The following is a 14,748-nucleotide window of genomic DNA, read 5'->3' as shown; positions in this document are numbered from 1 at the left end:
GCCGCTTTCACGCCGCCGATGACATCTGCAACAATCACGCCGTTGATGACGTCTGCCGCTTTCACGCCGCCGATGACGTCTGCCGCTTTCACGCCGCCGATGACGTCTGCCGCTTTCACGCCGCCGATGACGTCTGCCGCTTTCACGCCGCCGATGACGTCTGCCGCTTTCACGCCGCCGATGACGTCTGCCGCTTTCACGCCGCCGATGACGTCTGCCGCTTTCACGCCGCCGATGACGTCTGCCGCTTTCACGCCGCCGATGACGTCTGCCGCTTTCACGCCGCCGATGACGTCTGCCGCTTTCACGCCGCCGATGACGTCTGCCGCTTTCACGCCGCCGATGACGTCTGCCGCTTTCACGCCGCCGATGACGTCTGCCGCTTTCACGCCGCCGATGACGTCTGCCGCTTTCACGCCGCCGATGACGTCTGCCGCTTTCACGCCGCCGATGACGTCTGCCGCTTCCACGCCGCCGATGACGTCTGCCGCTTCCACGCCGGCACCAACATCGGCTCCTCAGCCGCCTCCTGCAGAGGTATCTGTTTTGGCTGCAGCCCCCGCCGCTTTGTCTGCTGTCTCCGGGCCTGCCTCAGCGCGCCCGCCTCCACGTCAGCCGCGGATGTGGCCGTGCCCTGGGCGTCCTCCTCGCGGGATGCACTCGTCTCTTTTTCGGCCAATGATGTGGCTGTTCCGTGGCCGCCCGCCCCGCCAGTTCCAGCGGCGCTCTACGCGCCGTCGCCACCTGACTTTCCCTCGCTGGCTGCGGGGACACGAGGTTTGGCGACCTTCCACCAAATCCTCCTTCCATCCTCCCTTACTTTGTGGACATTTTTTTCCATTTTTCTTTTCCAGGGAACATCTGGTATCTGTTCCTTGAGGGGGAGGTCCTGTAACGATCTGTCACTTACTTTCTGATAGTTTTTCGTGTTTTGTACTTTGTTTCCTGTTCAGTGCTCTTATTTTGTCATACTTCCTGTTTACTCCGCTGAGCACTGTTTTTGTCACACTCGCCGTTGATTGGCAGCGGTCCTCAGCTGCGGTCAATCAACATGGGTCTATTTATGTTTCACTCGAGCACTCCTCAGTGCTCGAAGTTAAAACTATGTTGGGAACATCTCCATGCAAGACTGCTTTCTGTTTATATCTTTTACTTTGATGAAATTAAAATCATCTTACCTGCTTCCTGCTCTCCTGGATTTTTGCATACTTGAGGTCACACAACTGCAGCCATGCGACATCCCAACAGGTGGCCTTGTTTGGGTGGAGCGCGCTCAATTTATTAAGCCCCTTGTCAGCTGAGACCATTTCTAATTTGAAATTGTTGTTGATTAATCCTAGTTTTCTATAGAAGGATTTAATGTGTTCTACACCAAAGCGACCAGAGTGATGGGACAGCTTGTTAACGAGAGATGTGGCTATGCTGGTGAAAAAGGTGTTAAGTCTGCTTGCTACCTCCATTTTGTCTGTTATGGGGGAGTAACCCTCCTTGATGTTGATGTTGGTGAGTCTGGTTTTAAGTTTCTGGCTGCATCCAGGAAGCTGGTTGTTGAGAAGTATCCAGAGCTAACGTGGCTTATTTGTGTTTTCCTCTATTTTGTCATTGATGTAATTTCTTTTTAAGGATTTATTCAGGTTGTTTGTCTTATTTCTTAATTTATTGCATTGCCTTTTGAATGTTGAAAGGAGTGCCCATCCATCCATTTTCTACCGCTTATTCCCTTTCGGGGTCGCGGGGGGCGCTGGCGCCAATCTCAGCTACAATCGGGCGGAAGGCGGGGTACACCCTGGACAAGTCGCCACCTCGTCGCAGGGCCAACACAGATAGACAGACAACACTCGCACTCACATTCACACACTAGGGCCAATTTAGTGTTGCCAATCAACCTATCCCCAGGTGCATGTCTTTGGAGGTGGGAGGAAGCCGGAGTACCCGGAGGGAACCCACGCATTCACGGGGAGAACATGCAAACTCCACACAGAAAGATCCCGAGCCTGGATTTGAACCCAGGACTGCAGGACCTTCGTATTGTGAGGCAGATGCACTAACCCCTCTGCCACCGTGAAGCCTTGAAAGGAGTGATTTGAGGTTATTATTATTGGGTTGTTTATCTACTTCGGTTTTACACTTTTGGTATTTGAATAACAGCAAACACAACAATAACAACAACATCACCAAATAGGATATGTAACAAATATGATGGTAAAAGTTATAGCAAAGAAGCCGTTAGTGAAATAAATAATGATACATACAATAAAAATACAAATGGAGCAATACAAATACCAATCGAAAAAGCACTATTGATAATGAATAATAACAATAATTACCCCTGTTATCAACAATACAATTGTTTCAAATGCAACAATACGTAATGATAACTTCAAATACAAAAGAAAGCAGATAAATGGAGGGGAAGAAAGAGAAGCAGGCTATATTAACCCTGTAGATTGTTATAGTAACAATAGGTTAAGCTTTGTCAGTGGGCCATGTGTTACCCAGTTTACCCTGGTGCAACAACGTTATTATGTTTGAAGAAATTGGATTATATGCATGAGTGTATTTATGTATTTGTACAGCAAGGATGCCCACACTTTTTCTGCAGGCAAGCTACTTTTCAATTGACCAACTCGAGGGGATCTACCTCATTTATATATATCATTTATATTTATTTATTTATGAAAGAGACATTTTTTGTAAACAAGTTAAATGTGTTTAATGATAATGCAAGCATGTGTAACACATATAGATGTCTTTCTTTCACAAAGACAAGAATATAAGTTGGTGTATTACCTGATTCTGATGACTTGCATTGATTGGAGTCAGACAGTAATGATGATAACGCCGGTTTTTGGCATCTAATTCATCCAGCTTCCATACACTTTACAAGAAAAACATTGGCGGCAAATTCCGTAGCTTGCTTGATTGACATTCACGGCACCCGAGGGTCTTGTGAGATGACGCTGGCTGCTGCCAGTTCATTATTATGAAAAAATGACAGAGAGGAAGGCGAGAAACACTTTTTATTTCAACAGACTTTCGCGCCGTCCCTTCCGTCAAAACTCTAAAGGGCGACTGCACATTTCCTATCTTCACAATAAAAGCCCTGCTTCATGCTGCGTGCGCTAACAAAATAAGAGTCTCGGAAAGCTGGCGTGCACAAGTGATGTGCACGCCAGCTTTCTGAGGGATCGCTTGTGCACGCCAGCTTTCCGAGACTCTGTATTTAGTTAGCACAGGCAGCATGAAGCTGTATGTTTGTACAGTGAATGTATATGTACAGTATGTATATATGTACGTTTGTACAGTGAATGTATATGTACTGAATGTGTATATGTATGTTTGTACAGTGAATGTATATGTGTATATGTATGTTTATACAGTGAGTGTATATGTACAGTACGTATATACAGTATGTATGTTTGTACTGTGAATTTAACTGTACAGTATGTATATATGTATATTTGTACAGTGAATTAACGTGGACCCCGACTTAAACAAGTTGAAAACTTATTCGGGTGTTACCATTTAGTGGTCAATTGTACGGAATATGTACTGAACTGTGCAATCTACTAATAAAAGTTTAAATCAATCAATCAATCAATCAGAATGTATATGTACAGTATGTATATATATGTATGTTTGTACAGTGAATGTATATGTACAGTATGTATACTGTATATGTATGTTTTTACAGTGAATGTATATGTACCGAATGTGTATATGTATGTTTGTACAGCGAATGTGTATGTGTATATGTATGTTTGTACTGTGAGTGTATATGTACAGTACATACAGTATATATATATATGTATATATATATGTTTGTACAGTAAATGTATATGTACAGGATGTGTATATGTACAAACCCTGTTTTTATACGAGTTGGGAAATTGTGTTAGATGTAAATATAAATGGAATACAATGATTTGCAAATTCTTTTCAACCCATTTTCAATTGAATGCACTACAAAGTCAAGATATTTAATGTTCATACTCATAAACTTTATTTTTTTTTTGCAAATAATAATTAACTTAGAATTTCATGGCTGCAACACAACCCAAAGTAGTTGGGAAAGGGCATGTTCACCACTGTGTTACATCATCTTTTCTTTTAACAACACTCAATAAACATTTGGGAACTGAGGAAACTAATTGTTGAAGCTTTGAAAGTGGAATTCTTTCCCATTCTTGTTTTATGTAGATCTTCAGTCGTTCAACAGTCCGGGGTCTCCGCTGTCGTATTTTACGCTTCATAACGCGCCACACATTTTCGATGGGGGACAGGTTTGGACTGCAAGCGGGCCAGAAAGTACCCGCACTCTTTTTTTACGAAGCCACGCTGTTGTAACACGTGCTGAATGTGGCTTGGCATTGTCTTGCTGAAATAAGCAGGGGCGTCCATGAAAAAGACGGCGCTTAGATGGCAGCATATGTTGTACCAAAACCTGTATGTACCTTTCAGCATTAATGTTGCCTTCACAGATGTGTAAGTTACCCATGCCTCGGGTACTAATACACCCCCATACCATCACAGATGCCGGCTTTGGAACTTTGCGTCGATAACAGTCTGGATGGTTCGCTTCCCCTTTGGTCCGAATGACACGATTTCGAATATTTCCAAAAACAATTTGAAATGTGGACTCGTCACACCACAGAACACCTCCACTTTGCATCAGTCCATCTTTGATGATCTCGGGCCCAGAGAAGCTGGCGGCGTTTGTGGATGTAGTTGCTAAATGGCTTTCGTTTTGCATAGTAGAGCTTTAACTTGCACTTACCGATGTAGCGACAAACTGTATTTAGTGACAGTGGTTTTCTGAAGTGTTCCTGAGCCCATGTGGTGATATCCTTTAGAGATTTATTTTGGTTTTTGATACAGTGCCGTCTGAAAGATGGAAGGTCATAGTCATTCAATGTTGGTTTTTGGCCATGCCGCTTACGTAAAGTGATTTCTCCAGATTCTCTGAACCTTTTGATGATATTATGGACTGTAGATGTTGAAATCCCTAAATTTCTTGCAATTGCACTTTCAGAAATGTTGTTTTTAAACTGTTTGACTATTTGCTCACGCAGTTGTGGACAAAGGGGTGTACCTCGCCCCATCCTTTCTTGTGAAAGACTGAGCATCTTTTGGGAAGCTGATTTCATGGGACCCACCTGTTCCCAATTAGCCTGCACACCTGTGGGATGTTCCACATAAGTGTTTGATGAGCAATCCTCATCTTTATCAGTATTTAAGGCCACCTTTCCCAACTTCTTTGTCCGGTGTTGCTGGCATCAAATTATAAAGTTAATGATTATTGGCACACACAAAAAATGTTTATCAGTTTGAACATCAAACATGTTGTCTTTGTAGCATATTCAACTGAATATGGTTTGAAAATGATTAGCAAATTATTGTATTCCGTTTATATTTACATCTAACACAATTTCCCAACTCATATGGAAATGGGGTTTGTATGTTTCTACAGTGAATGTATATGTACAGGATGTATATATGTATGTTTGTACAGTAAGTGTATATGTATGTTTTTACAGTGAAGGGAAATGTACAGAATGTGTATATGTATGTTTGTACAATGAATGTATATGTACCGAATGTGTATGTTTGTACAGTGAGTGTATGTGTACAGTACGTATATATATATATATGTTTGTACAGTGAATGTATATGAACAGTATGTGTATGTTTGTACAGTGAATGTATATGAACAGTATGTGTATATGTTTGTACAGTGAATGTATATGAACAGTATGTGTATATGTTTGTACAGTGGATGTATATGAACAGTATGTGTATACAGTATGTATGTGTGTACAATGAATGTACGAACTTTATGTGTGTGGGAGCGATTTGTGATGTTTAATTCTACCGCATTGTATTATGTAAAAGTTATATTTGGAACAATTACATTTAAATATTTATTTTGAGGTCCAGCACACAATATGTGAATACAAAAATAATTTGCGTGTATTTTTTAGTATTAAAAAGGACAGACAACACTTGATTTATATAAAGGCCTATTGTTGGGTTGCATTCCCCGTGTAAATGTTGTTTAGTTGAATAACACAGAAGACTCCCTGCGTACACACTGCAATACATATAGCGTCATACCGTCCATTGACTGTATATGTGCATGTTTAGAAGGTGACGTACCTGTAAAAGCGATCATCGCGGTAAGGTGTCAGGTCCTCTTTGAGCTCGCAGTAGGCTTCCTGTACTTTCCGGCAGAATTGTTTGAGCTCGCTGTAAAGAGGATTTTCCAAGTAGTCAGCGGCGTCCATGACTCCACCGTGTCGAGTGAAAGATGGAAATAAAAAATGGCGATGGGAGATTGGGAGGGAAATTAGCAGCAGAACCAGGGAGAGGGGAGGGGGGACACACAAAGACAACTAAAATGGTTCGTCTGCAGCGACGGGAGCTTGAAATAAGAGTGCTCCCGCAGCAATTTTGTTTGTGTGCTGTCAACAGTGCGGAAGAGAGAGGGACAAAAAGAGAGCAAAAACAATCAGGTAGTGTGGGCGAAAGCTAATCGTCGAGTAAGGTCACGTGACAAGACTTCAGCACCGCGGACAGAGAAACAGCTGCTGATGACGTCACAGTCCGCCTCTTTTTGAAAATCATTTTATACATTGCTTGAGGGCTGTCTCAAAATAATATTAAAAAAAACAAATATCTAAATTAGGAGGATTTTATTGATAAGAAGTAAGGCTGGATAGGAATAACGGGAATTATTTAGCTAAAAAATATATTGATTTAAATCAGGGGTCTCAGACACGCGGCCCGCGAGACGTTATTTTGAGGCCCCCACCTTTATATGAAAGTTTAATGTTAACGCGGCCCCCGAGTTTTATATGAATGGCGCTTGACAGCGTTGTGTTATTTGGGTCCAAAATGGCTCATTCAACGTTCTGGGTTGCCTACCCCTGCGTTAGTGGAAAAGCGGCAAATGAGTGAAAGCGACAGAGATGTCGCCATGGACACGAGGGTTTTCTTACGTGCCTGGCTGCAGTCAAACCGCAACACCTGTCCGTCAGAAATAACAGTCCCTGATAACCTGGACCAATTCAAACATTTTTTTTAAATTTGTATTATTTAATTTGCATTGCCTCACATTTCTTAATTCCTATTTTGTTCATTTATATTTTGATTTTATTTTGTGTTGGAAATAAAAAAGACATTTAAAAAACATTTTTTTAAGAAATCTTTTCTTGCGGCCCAGCCTCACCCAGACTCTGCATCCAGTGGCCCCCAGGCAAATTAAACTTGAGACCCCTGATTTAAATGAACCTGTATGTTGTGGGAATGATGTCTGTCTATCTGTGTTGGCCCTGTGATGAGGTGGCGACTTGTCCAGGGTCCACGCCGCCTTCCGCCCATGTACAGCCCGATAGGCTCCAGTAGCGGCTGACGGATGGAAATTACTTGCTTTGCTTCAAACGCCAGGTGGCCCAGAAGAGGACTGAGTGAGTGTTTGATGCATAATCCATTTTCTATACAATTTTTCGTCACTAAGATCACAGGTGAGATAGAGTCTATCTTAGGGTGACTTTTGGAGCGCAGTCATCATAGGGCAGGCTCAGATAAACAACATATTATTACATAAACAACTTTTTTTTTAAAGGATTGTAAGTATACAGTGGGGCAAAAAAATATTTTGTCAGCCACCGATTGTGCAAGATCTCCCACTTAAAATGATGACAGGTCTGTCATTTTCATCATAGATACACTTCAACTGTGAGACAGAATGTGAAAAAAAATCCAGGAATTCACATTACAGGAATTTTACAGAATTTATTTGTAAATTATGGTGGAAAATATGTATTTGGTCAATAACAAAAATGTAACTTAATACTTTGTAATATAACCTTTGTTGGCAATAACAGAGGTCAAACGATTACTATAGGTCTTTACCAGGTTTGCACACACAGTAGCTGGTATTTTGGCCCATTCATCTATGCAGATCTTCTCCAGAGCAGTGATGTTTTGGAGCGGTCGCCGAGCAACACAGACTTTCAACTCTCTCCACAGATTTTCTATGGGGTTGAGGTCTGGAGACTGACTAGGCCACTCCATGACTTTCAAATGCTTCTTACGGAGCCATTCCTTTGTTGCCCGGGCGGTGTGTTTGGGATCATTTTCATGCTGGAAGACCCAACCACGTTTCATCTCCAAAGCTCTCACTGATGGAAGGTTTTGTTTCAAAATCTCACAATGCATGGCCCCATTCATTCTTCCTTTAACATGGATCAATCGTCCTGTCCCCTTAGCAGAAAAACAGCCCCAAAGCATGATGTTTCCACCCCATGCTTCACAGTAGGTGTGGTGTTCTTGGGATACAACTCAGTATTCTTCTTCCTACAAACACGACGAGTTGAGTTTATACCAAAAAGTTCTATTTTGGTTTCATCTGACCACATGACATTCTCCAAATCCTCTGCTGTATCATCCATGTGCTTACTGGCAAACTTCAGACGGGCCTGGACATGCACTGGCTTAAGCAGGGGGACACGTCTGGCACTGCAGGATTCGATTCCCTGTCGGCGTAGTGAGTTACTGATGGTAACCTTTGTTACTTTGGTCCCAGCTCTCTGCAGGTCATTCACCCGGTACCCATGTGGTTCTGGGATTTTTGCTCACCGCTCTCATGATCATATTGGGCCAACGGGATGAGCTCTTGCGTGGAGCCCCAGATCGAGGGAGATTATCAGTGGTCTTGTATGTCTTCCATTTTCTGATAATTGCTCCCACAGTTGATTTTTTCACACCAAGTTGCTTGCCTATTGTAGATTCACTCTTCCCAGTCTGGTACAGGTCTACAATTCTTTTCCTGGTGTCCTTCGACAGCTCTTTGGTCTTGGCCATAGTGGAGTTTGGAGGACAGGTGTCTTTTATACAGATAACGAGTTCAAACAGGTTCCATTAATACAGGTAACGAGTGGAGGACACAAGAGCTTCTTAAAGAAAAAGTTACAGGTCTGTGAGAGCCAGAGGTCTTCCTTGTTTGAAGTGACCAAATACTTATTTTCCACCATAGTTTACAAATAAATTATTTTAAATTCCTACAATGTGAATTCCTGGATTTTTTTTCACATTCTGTCTCTAACAGTTGAAGTGTACCTATGATGAAAATTACAGACCTCTGTCATCACTTTAAGTGGGAGAACTTGCACAACCGGTGGCGACGAAATACTTTTTTGCCCCACTGTACATGAATGAAAAAAGCCATGTGTGCCTGCTTGATGCAACATAATTTCAATGTTAACACAATAGTCTTTTTTTTTTGGCAACAAAGATATTTTTATTTCAAAAGATGAGTGACTTATACACTTATAAAATAATTTACATGGCATGCCTGACTAATGAAATCATTCACTAAAAACGTTCAGTCAACAATTTAGACCCCACCCGCCCCCAACCATTTTTTTTTGTCTTAAAGTCTAACGTCTACAAATACAAATCACAAAGCCAAATCCTGCAGTATCTACATCAGGCTTTCAGTTCATAGAGACTGGTCTGAAATTGGAACTCAGTGGCTTGCACTTTGTGAACGTGTGACAATAATGTGAACGTGTCAGAAGCCTCCACACTGATGGGATTGGCGCACAAATGCACACACATCTTGATAGAAACACTACATTACAATTCTACCTCATTCACATCTTTTTCTCCCCCATTCAAACATCTCTGACCCATTAAAAATACCCCCCCCCTCACAATTTGGGCTACACTTGAAACAAACAAAACATGGAAAAATGTTCGGAAAACACCACAATATACAGTATGTATCAATGCTGTATTTCCTTTTGGAAATAATGTCATAAATAAAATGTACAGACCAATACACTGAAATGCTGAACATAAAAATAAATGAGGGGGCAATAAAAGATTACTTTCTCCTGGGGAAAATATTGCACAAATAACACAAAAAGATGGATTTTATACCATGCAATTTTTTTGTCTCCACATATCACAATACAAAATGTAAAATTCTCACCAATCCATGAAACAAAATGTTCCGGAGATCATTTTGATGGCACAATAATTGATCCTATGTCTTCATTGCCTGACGAAAGTACATTGAAATAGAACAACTCACTGGCTTCATTCTTCACTGGAGTTATGTCTCAGAAAATAAATCAGGTCAAAGATGATTTCAGTGTGTTTTTTGTCTCCTGCGTTGAAAACAGTATTACAGCGTTTGAAACACAGTGGCGACAGAAACGTCTGTCAGAGTCACCCGAGTCTCTTCAAAAATCACGTGTGTATGATATGCTTTTTAATGCTAGGAGATAGTGAAATGGCCGTACGAGAAACATTTACAAACATATTTCCCTGCACCTTATTTTTAGTGTGGAGCAAGCCCCTCACTGTGCACTTCACAGAAGTGACTACAGGTGACGATGTACCTCTAAACCAGTTAGAGTTGCTGAAAACGATGCAATATTGGTTGGACGACGCAATGTTGACATAATTTAGCCAACTGTCTCCCAAATAAAAGCAGGTGGGCTGCGGATATATGACGCAAACATTACATGTGTGAGCAAAAGGAATGGCAAGAGAGCAAAATTTAAAAGTCCCTTCAACCTTCCAACATGAATAACACAACTGAAAGCAAAAGCAGTGTCATATCGTGGTGAGTGTTTGTACAGCAATGGATTTGGGTGCCCAGTAGTACCTGTGTGCTCTGGAAAAATAATCATAAAAAACAACTCAAATCACCAGAGTGTGGGTTTCAAGTATTACTGCTGCTCCTTTTTTTTGACATTCTCAACTGCACATCGACAGTTCTTCTGTCTGAACTCGTGTAAAAGCGACTACAAACTAAAGCAGCGTTTTATTTGCATGATGATCACCGAAGCGCAGGGTATGCCGCCGGCCGGCGATCGTAACCGATGCCCGTGACACCGACTAAAGTGGCAGCATAGAGTAGTGCAGCGGGATTGTATCCTCATCCTCTCGCTCCTTGTGATCCCCGTGGTCAAGTCTTCTCTGCAAAGTCAGGCAATGTTGCTATTAAAATAAGCACTCTGACCTCTCATTTGAGACGTTGTGTGACGTTCGCCAGAGCCACTGCAAAGGCTTGCACAGCAGAGAAGGGATACTGAAAGTCAAGGATGTAGGCATTGCCGTCGATCCGCCCAAACTGCATCACCTGCAAAAAAAAAAACGAGAGAATATGGTTAGTGCCATTTATTCAAACATACAATGCCAGCATAACTACATTAGTCCCTTTAAATATTAGGCCATTGCCTGTACGGTTAATAACAAATGCAAAATATGCTTTTGTTATATTGAAAGTATTGTAAACATTGTCTCAAAAGTTGACTATTTGTTCAATGGGTTTGTCCTAAGACATTCTACTTGACTCGGGTTGCAAAGAGGTGGAAAGTTTCCGGTAAATTTCCAGAAATTTACCACTGGAAGTTAAGCTCGGGAAGTTTGGAAATATTGACCATTTTTGGATTATTCAAAGTTGGACACAGTCCATGGGAATTAATGAGAATGTATGAGAATTAATGAGGAATTACAATAATTATATATTATTGGGAACATTTCTGTATATGCTGCTGCATCTTTGTGGCATTTTTGACGTATCTCTTTGCACAGTTTTAGCAAATGTACACAGCCTTTCCGCTTACATTGGTTGGGGTGAAATGTCTCCACACATCAGATGGTGTACGTGGCATTATTCTGTTTGTTTTTAATTATTCTTGAAAAACACTAATGCAATGCCACACACAGATATAAATAGTCAGATAAACAATTGGAGTAGTCTTTAAAAATATTTTACAGATGGACAAATGAATAGAAATTGGCTAGATGAATAAATGAACACTCAATCAGCATGCTAAATCAAACCATAACCTATGACAACAAAAGGCAGAAGAAACTACACGTTTTGATTTAGTATTTGCTAGTTGAACTTTACAGATCACAAAAAAGGTAAATTCGGATCGCTAACGTTGATAGCATAAATGAATGGGATTTAACATAGAGATAATTAGCATCACGGCTAACGGAGAAACATTTTCGGTTCATAATGAGACTGCGGTGGTACATAAACCTAGCTAGATAGAGACATCGGCCCCAAAATCATTTAACAAGTACAGCAACAGCTAGCTAGCTTGAGTGGAAGTCTGCTGGAGTAGCCTACAGTCATACAGTGACAAGCAATTACACCTCTATTAAACTTAAATAACATTGATCAAATATATTTACCCCAGTAATATCATCAACATTTACCTGACTGGATGAAAACTTTGGGCTCAAATACTAGTGTGGCCTCAATAGCCCTGCTGTAGTGTGTAGCATGCTGGGAATTATCTGTGCATGTGATGGATAAATGCACTGCACATGTGATGGAAGAATGCACAGTACAGGGTTGAAATTCTACTGAATTTACATTAAATCGGGTTGTTTTAGCTAATAATCATGCTGCAGGATCGAGCATGCTGCATTCGATGTTTATTCCCATTAATTCCCGTTAATTCCCAACTTTGAATATTCCCGGAATTTTGCAACCCTATACTTGACCATATATGCGGTTATTTCTCAAATTTGATACCTCATATATAACAAGCTTGAAAAATGTAAACTTTCATAATGACTTACAGCACATGAGAAAGTAAAAATAAAAGGTTGCGGCCAATTCAACAAGACACATCCACCGTAACAGAAAATGTCTCAGAGGTTAGTAGTGGGAGATTTTCAATTGGATTGAGATCGGGACTATTTGCAGGCCATGACATTGACCTTGTGTATCTTTCCCTAAGGAAAGTCTTCAGTTTTTGCTCTATGGCAAAATGCAATATCATCTTGAAAAATAATGTCATCACCCTCAGTGAAGTGAATTATATTTATATAGCGAGAGACTCAAGGGGCTTTACATAGTGAAACCCATTATCTACATCTTCCGGCTACGTCTAAACAAGTGTGTGTGGCACCCAAACATCATTTTGATTGATGAAATAAGAAAATGTCAACATGTGCATTTATTGAAGATGTAATGACAGCCATCTCCCCAGTGTGATTCATTACTGAACATAAGTTTCATTCAGTCATCCAGAGTCCCTGATTGTTTTTCTTTTGCCCATTGTAACCTTATTTGTTTTGTTTATATTTTACTGACTGCTTTCATTTAGCTTTTTTTGTATTTCAATCCCATTTCCTTTAGGCGGTTTCTTACAGCTCAGTCACAGATGGAGACTCCAGTTTCCTCGCACTTTTCTGCTTTGTATTTTCTGTTTTCAAGAAATATTGCTTAAGGTTTTCTGTCTTGATGCTTTGATATTTTCCTTGGTCTACTGGTATTCTTGCCTTTGTTTGTACTCGGTCCAGATTTTCGACACAGCTGACGGTGAACAATCAACATATTTTGAAACTGCGATTTACAAACGCTGTTTCCATATGAGTTGGGAAATTGTGTTAGATGTATATATAAACGGAATTCAATGAATTGCAAAACATATTCAACCCATATTCAGTTGAATATGCTACAAAGACAACATATTTGATGTTCAAACTGACAAACATTTTTTTTGCAAATAACACCTAACAAAGAAGTTGGGAAAGGTGTCAATAAATACTGATAAAGTTGAGAAATGCTCATCAAACACTTATTTGGAACATCCCACAGGTGTGCAGGCTAATTGGGAAGAGGTGTGTGCCATGATTGGGTATAAAAACAGCTTCCCAAAAAATGCTCAATCTTTCACAAGAAAGGATGGGGCGAGGTACACCCCTTTGTCCACAACAAATAGTCAAACAGTTTAAGAACAACGTTTCTCAAAGTGCAATTGCAAGAAATTTAGGGATTTCAATATCTACGGTCCATAATATCATCAAATGGTTCAGAGAATCTGGAGAAATCACTCCACGTAAGCAGCATGGCCAGAAACAAACATTGAATGACTGTGACCTTCGATCCCCTCAGACGGCACTGTATCAAAAACTGACATCAATCTCTAAAGGATATCACCACATGGGCTCAGGAACACTTCAGAAGACCACTCTCACTAAATACAGTTTGTTGCTACATCTGTAAGTGCAAATTAAAGCTCTACTGAACAAAACAAAAGCCATTTATCAACAACATCCAGCAATCCACATCTAGCAATGCCGACGGCTTCCCTGGGCCCGAGATCATCTAAGATGGACTGATGCAAAGTGGAAAAGAGTTCTGTGGTCTGACGAGTCCACATTTCAAATTGTTTTTGGAAATATTCGACATCTTGTCATCCGGACCAAAGGGGAAGCGAACCATCCAGACTGTTATCGACGCAGAGTTCAAAAGAAAGCATCTCTGATGGTATGGGGGTGCATTAGTAGCCGAGGCATGGGTAACTTACACATCTGTGAAGGCACCATTAATGCTGAAAGGTACATACAGGTTTTTGAACAAATGGTGCCACCTAAGCGCCGTCTTTTTCATGGACTCCCCTGTTTATTTCAGCAAGACAATGCCAAGCCACATTCAGCACGTGTTACAACAGCGTGGCTTCGTAAAAAAAGAGTGCGGGTACTTTCCTGGTCCGCCTGCAGTCCAGACCTGTCTCCCATCGAAAATGTGTGGCGCATTATGAAGCGTAAAATACGACAGCAGAGACCCCGGACTGTTGAACGACTGAAGCTGTACATAAAACAAGAATGGGAAAGAATACCACTTTCAAAGCTTCAACAATTAGTTTCCTCAGTTCCCAAACGTTTATTGAGAGTTGTTAAAAGAAAAGGTGATGTAACACATTG

General features: G+C 41.0%; 2 protein-coding genes across 4 annotated transcripts in view; both read right to left on the bottom strand.

Moving 5' to 3' along the window:
- The window catches only part of tmem181 (transmembrane protein 181), a 28,994-nt gene extending 22,524 nt beyond the window's left edge, over nt 1–6,470 (bottom strand). Inside the window, exon 1 of the mRNA XM_061900513.1 lies at nt 6,157–6,470. Within this exon, the coding sequence (XP_061756497.1) occupies nt 6,157–6,284 (128 nt within the window). The 5' untranslated portion in view covers nt 6,285–6,470. The remainder of the gene's footprint in view (nt 1–6,156) is intronic.
- Nucleotides 6,471–9,937: 3,467 nt separating this feature from the next.
- Nucleotides 9,938–14,748, bottom strand: part of tulp4a (TUB like protein 4a) — a 31,611-nt gene continuing 26,800 nt past the window's right edge. For all 3 annotated transcript variants that reach the window (XM_061900506.1, XM_061900507.1, XM_061900508.1), the window contains exon 14: nt 9,938–11,155. In XM_061900506.1, the coding sequence (XP_061756490.1) occupies nt 11,039–11,155 (117 nt within the window). In that variant the 3' untranslated portion in view covers nt 9,938–11,038. The remainder of the gene's footprint in view (nt 11,156–14,748) is intronic.

The sequence above is a fragment of the Nerophis ophidion genome, linkage group LG05 (assembly GCF_033978795.1).
Source record: "Nerophis ophidion isolate RoL-2023_Sa linkage group LG05, RoL_Noph_v1.0, whole genome shotgun sequence".
NCBI classification, from domain to species: domain Eukaryota; kingdom Metazoa; phylum Chordata; class Actinopteri; order Syngnathiformes; family Syngnathidae; genus Nerophis; species Nerophis ophidion.
Note: the sequence above shows the minus strand (reverse complement) of the source record. Positions and strands in the feature narration are given on the sequence as shown.